Source organism: Montipora capricornis, chromosome 2 (genome assembly GCF_036669925.1).
Source record: "Montipora capricornis isolate CH-2021 chromosome 2, ASM3666992v2, whole genome shotgun sequence".
Lineage (NCBI taxonomy): Eukaryota > Metazoa > Cnidaria > Anthozoa > Scleractinia > Acroporidae > Montipora > Montipora capricornis.
Window position 1 is genome coordinate 22,077,778 of NC_090884.1, and position 4,808 is coordinate 22,082,585.

At 40.8% G+C, this 4,808-nt stretch overlaps 1 protein-coding gene across 1 annotated transcript in view; it reads left to right on the forward strand.

The window, feature by feature from the left end:
• Positions 1-2,026: 2,026 nt before the first annotated feature.
• Positions 2,027-4,808, forward strand: part of LOC138039090 (paired box protein Pax-3-B-like) — a 5,393-nt gene continuing 2,611 nt past the window's right edge. Inside the window, exons 1-3 of the mRNA XM_068885261.1 lie at positions 2,027-2,296; positions 3,103-3,495; positions 3,925-4,154. Of these exons, the coding sequence (XP_068741362.1) occupies positions 2,278-2,296; positions 3,103-3,495; positions 3,925-4,154 (642 nt within the window). The 5' untranslated portion in view covers positions 2,027-2,277. The remainder of the gene's footprint in view (positions 2,297-3,102; positions 3,496-3,924; positions 4,155-4,808) is intronic.

Consider the following 4,808-nt stretch of genomic DNA (forward strand, 5'->3'; position numbering starts at 1 on the left):
CAGTTTAGATTCCTTGACCTCTGATCCTCTTGGGTGTCTCCATCAGAACCCTGGTTTTCGTCGGGAACACGCTCTGGTTCGACGCGATACGGCTCCAGAGCAGCCATTTTAATTAGAGCTCTTTGACGTCACGCATACGTCCCGTGGCTGCTAAGTTAACTCAAAATTGCGGCGGCCAGATACTTCGGAGGAGGATTTTGTTGCATTGCAATGCACTTTAGAGGTTGAAATTAGGGTGAGTGACTTATCTTTTTGCTTATCTTTTGGATTCGCTCTGACGAAGGGCTAACGCTCGAAACTTCAGCTTTTAGAATCTCTGTACGGTGGCCAATTTACATTATCAACTCCGTTGATAAAACCAAATTTTTGTATACTACTTCCCCACCGACGCAGCACCACAGTTTCTTTAGAAACTACCCCTTCATTCATTTGTTGTTCAACCGCTGCGACCACTAACCTTGTGCTCTAGTATTTTTTAATCCACAGATTTTTGGATTCGCTCTGACGAAGGGCTAACGCTCGAAACGTCAGCTTTTAGAATCTCTGTACGGTGGCCAATTTACATTATCAACTCCGTTGATAAAACCAAATTTTTGTATACTACTTCCCCACCGACGCAGCACCACAGTTTCTATAGAAACTACCCTCTTCATATCTTTGTATTAGCTTCTTTGTGGTAAAAAGAAAGGCCTATTTCGAAACTTCAACATTCTCCCCCACCCGGGCAAAGCCCGGGCATTTGACTATCTTCTGTCCCCGGGGAGTGGGGAATTTGAACTTTGCCTGCGTGGGGTCGTAAGTGTCAGGATTTTTTTTTCGGGCGTTGAAGTCACTAACAGCTATAAAACACGTGTTTGGACGAGATGGAAGAGTTTAAAAGAAGAGATATAGCATTTCTGAGCAATTGGCTCAACAAAAGATCTGCAAAAGTTGTCTTCAAACGAATTTTGGCTGCGTAATTCGTCTTTGTCATACTATAGAGTGAATACAATATCGTGCGTTTTCACACCCTCCATTTCATTGTTAAAGCTCTGAAAGATGTACGTTTCTGTTAGAGGTAATCAACCGACACTGAACAATTTAAAATACATGCAGTCGTAAACGCTCTAGGCTCTGTTGTTAATGAGTATACAGTTCCCTCTTTAAACAACCTTTGCCGTGTTTCGGAGTTAGAGCAGCTTATACTTGCTTTATTGACATTGTCCGACTTAATTAATTCAATTTTCAAGTCACTTTTCATAGTTTCAATGTTAAAATTGAGTTTTTGTAGTAGTTCAAGTCTGGTAAAAATGGCATCATCATATAAAGGGTAACGAAATATGTGTTAGCATGTTTATACACAAGCTTTATTAAGACGACAGGAGCCGACGACGATTGTTCTTTAGTAGGGTATGACAGACAAATCCGACGATAGGGTAGGGCATTTGAACACCATTTTGGCCCGAGGGGGCGGCAATTGAACGATCCAATATTCAAATGTTCAAATGCCCTGGCTTTGCCAGGGGGGGGGGGGAATGTTGAAGTTTCGAGTTGATCGGCGCATAATCTCGGAAACCGTGCTGAAAGTTGTCATATGAACAGTAACCAATTTCATCTCGGTAACCGAGCCAGCCCGGTCAAGAGGCCCTTAGAGATCTCGTAGCATTAACTAACTTCTCCACTTTGTTCTCTGGTTTTGAGTTTGTTCGTGTTTAAATGTTGACATGATGGAAGAAACTGAAAACGGTATGGTGAATTGGAAAAGGGTAGCATTCTTTCCTGATATTTTAACAGAAACGACAATGACGTGAACTTTATTTGTTGAAGCGTAGCATGATGTTTGGATGATAACCTTCAACGCAAAGTTTACATAAAGAAATTGCAAAAAAGACGTCTTGGCAACTGCTAGTCAGCTGTGCAAATAAAAAATAAAGAAAATTATTTTCTTTGTTCCTCAATAATTCTTAGGAACCACTTTAAAATAACTATTTGTATTCTAGCGCATCTAATTGAAGCAGAACTTTCATCTTTCTGAATTGAAAAAACATCTAGTAATAGCCGACATTAGGACAAAGATACAAAGTATCAGTTCATTGCCGACACCAATTGTACCCAAAATAGCTGTATTCACAGTTACAACTGACCTGTAAATTGTCTGAAAGAAACAAACGTACAAGAAACGTACGTCAAACATCTGTTTTTCAACAGCTATCGGCTTCAGCCTCTTGGCATCTCAGATATCGTTGTGGCTTTTGCCGAAATCAGATTATCATTTCGCTTCTGAATCGTTTCTTAATCATGAACTTTGCGGATACAGGTAGGGGATTTTCTCATATGGAATGGCAGTTAGCAATTCGGAGTTCTGTATTCGTCTTTTATCTTATTTAATAGTTAGCCTGAGGTCTAAGCCCTCGCTGATTTTCACACGCGCTTGCGGCAAATTCCGCGAAGGCTCAGTTTAGTTCGAAAGGACTTAACGATTATTGTTTTAAAATTTTTGCAACCGGTCTGAACTGAATCTCGCTCCCTCTGATATTCGCTGATATCTCTCCCGTTTTCGACTGTGAAGGTACGTAAGTTCCATGTCCTTCAGTGAGGGGGGTGTCTTTTCGATGAATAGATTCTGGATTTAAACTCCGCGGAGCACACTTCGTGCATCCGTTTAGTATTCAACTGTTAAAGATAACGTTTGCCTCGCCGTGCAATTGCGACCTTGGTTCAGGCTTTGCAAGAGTTGTAAGAGCAGGACCTAACTAAATAGCAACACCATAAAGAGGTTTAAATATATGGACTTGTATGTTCCTAGAAAACTGAACTTTCCGAAAGGCGGTCTACGACTCGACAGATTTTTGTTAAGGAGTTTATGATATACACACTACAAAGTATCCACCAAAACTACTTTTGATGGGTAAGGTAAATTGTTTTATCACTCAATAAGGAAAAAGATCGTACTTAAACTGTGTTCTTGATCTCGGTAAAAATGTCGGCTGTGAACGAAGTCAATTTTTGCCTGTGAGACGGAGGGCCTCAGTATCATTTCTTATTCCTGTGTAATATTCTTGTATTCACTCTTGGTCAGTAACATTCAAGGATTATATAATATGTATCTATATCTGATGTTAGCCTCTAGTAAGTTTAACCAACTGGGTGGATTATTTCTGAATGGCAAGCCACTTCCAAACTCAGTTCGCCAGAAAATCATCGAAATGGCAGAGCTTGGAATTCGCCCGTGTGACATCAGCAGGCAACTCAAGGTTTCCCATGGCTGCATCAGTAAACTGCTTTCGAAATACAACGACACCGGTTCGTTTGAAGCTGGACGCCGCACAAGAAGAGGGGGCTCGGAAATGAACAGCAAGATCGAGGAATGCGGGCGTTCATTTCCAGGAGTACTTTCTTCGAAAGATAAGGAAAAGCTGTTGGCCAGTGGATTGTGCTCGAGGGAAACCTTGTTAAGTGTTCCTACCAACAGTAGTGTAGTCAGGGAAGAAGGAATGAATGACGAGGACAGAGCTGGTAAGTGCGAAGTAAAGAACACACGACACTGGAGAGTTCAAAATAAGGGCGAAAGCAATGGGAGAAACATGTGGAAATACTGAGTTTCAATGGCTGAGTGGAAGAATATTCTACTAAATAATTTTGCTCACTTATATTATCTGTTACCTTAAAACCTAAAGAAGTTATTTTTGGATTTGACTGTGAAGTGTACATATTATTGACAGATTGTAAAAATCAGCTTTTCGCGTCGAGTTTGTAATAGTGATACAACGGCCACGAATAACAAGTTATTTTTTATATCTCTCTCCTTCGCTTTTTCTCAAATTATTCTCGCTTAGCATTTTAAGTTTTATTTAGTATTCTTGTTCATCTCTGTCTATGGATTTCCAAGGAAAAGAATTTCTTTATATTCTTCAGTTTTACGTTTCATTAATTGATTTCTTTCAGGCCCTTTGTTCAGGCAGTCGTTTGAAGAAAGTGAATTTAATCGGGCTACCACTATTGTCAATAATCCTAAGACAACACAGCTGCGACACTACTATCGGAGGAACCGAATAAAGTTTTTACCCGAGCAACTCAAGGAAATGGAGGCAGCCTTTTGTAAAACTCGATACCCGGATGTTTTAATGAGAGAGGAACTAGGAAAGAGACTCAATGTCAGCGAGTCGAGACTACAGGTAAAAATCACCCCTGCGCCTTCAGCAGAGCATTAACCATCCCTCTCCAGTTATTAGAGAACTTAAGCAACGTTTACCGCGACGGCAACGAGAACGTCACCTCAACCTTTTTAATATGACAAGGGTGTGGTAGTTTCCCAAAAATGACACTGGTCGGAATGCGGCCCTTAATTTACAGGAGAAAATGAAAATTTATCCTCAAGGGCTAACGTCCTTCCTAAAACCTCAAATTTGGTAATTTCACGTTGTTTTTTACAGACAAAGACAAAGAAATGGACAAAAGTGAAAAATGCAAGTGCAGAGAGTGCACTAAAGCCTGGTTTTCACTAGCGACGCAAGGACAAATAGCTTATGCTTAGTGAAAACGAACGTTGACATAAGCATCAAAATCAACCATGGCATCCGCCATTTTGTTCAAATGCTCAGACGCAGGGAATCTGGAACGAGTGCTTTAATTGGCCAGACGTTGCAAACTTCTTGGTTCTTATGCTGCGTTTGGTTTTCACACGACGCAAGCGAACGCAAGCATAACCGCAAGCACAAGGAAAAGGAAACAAATTGATCCTTGTGCTTGAACTTATGCTTGCGTCGCTTGCGAAAACGCGGCTTAAATATGCAAATTTGTGTTGTTCTTGTTGCCGTCGCCGTTGTCGT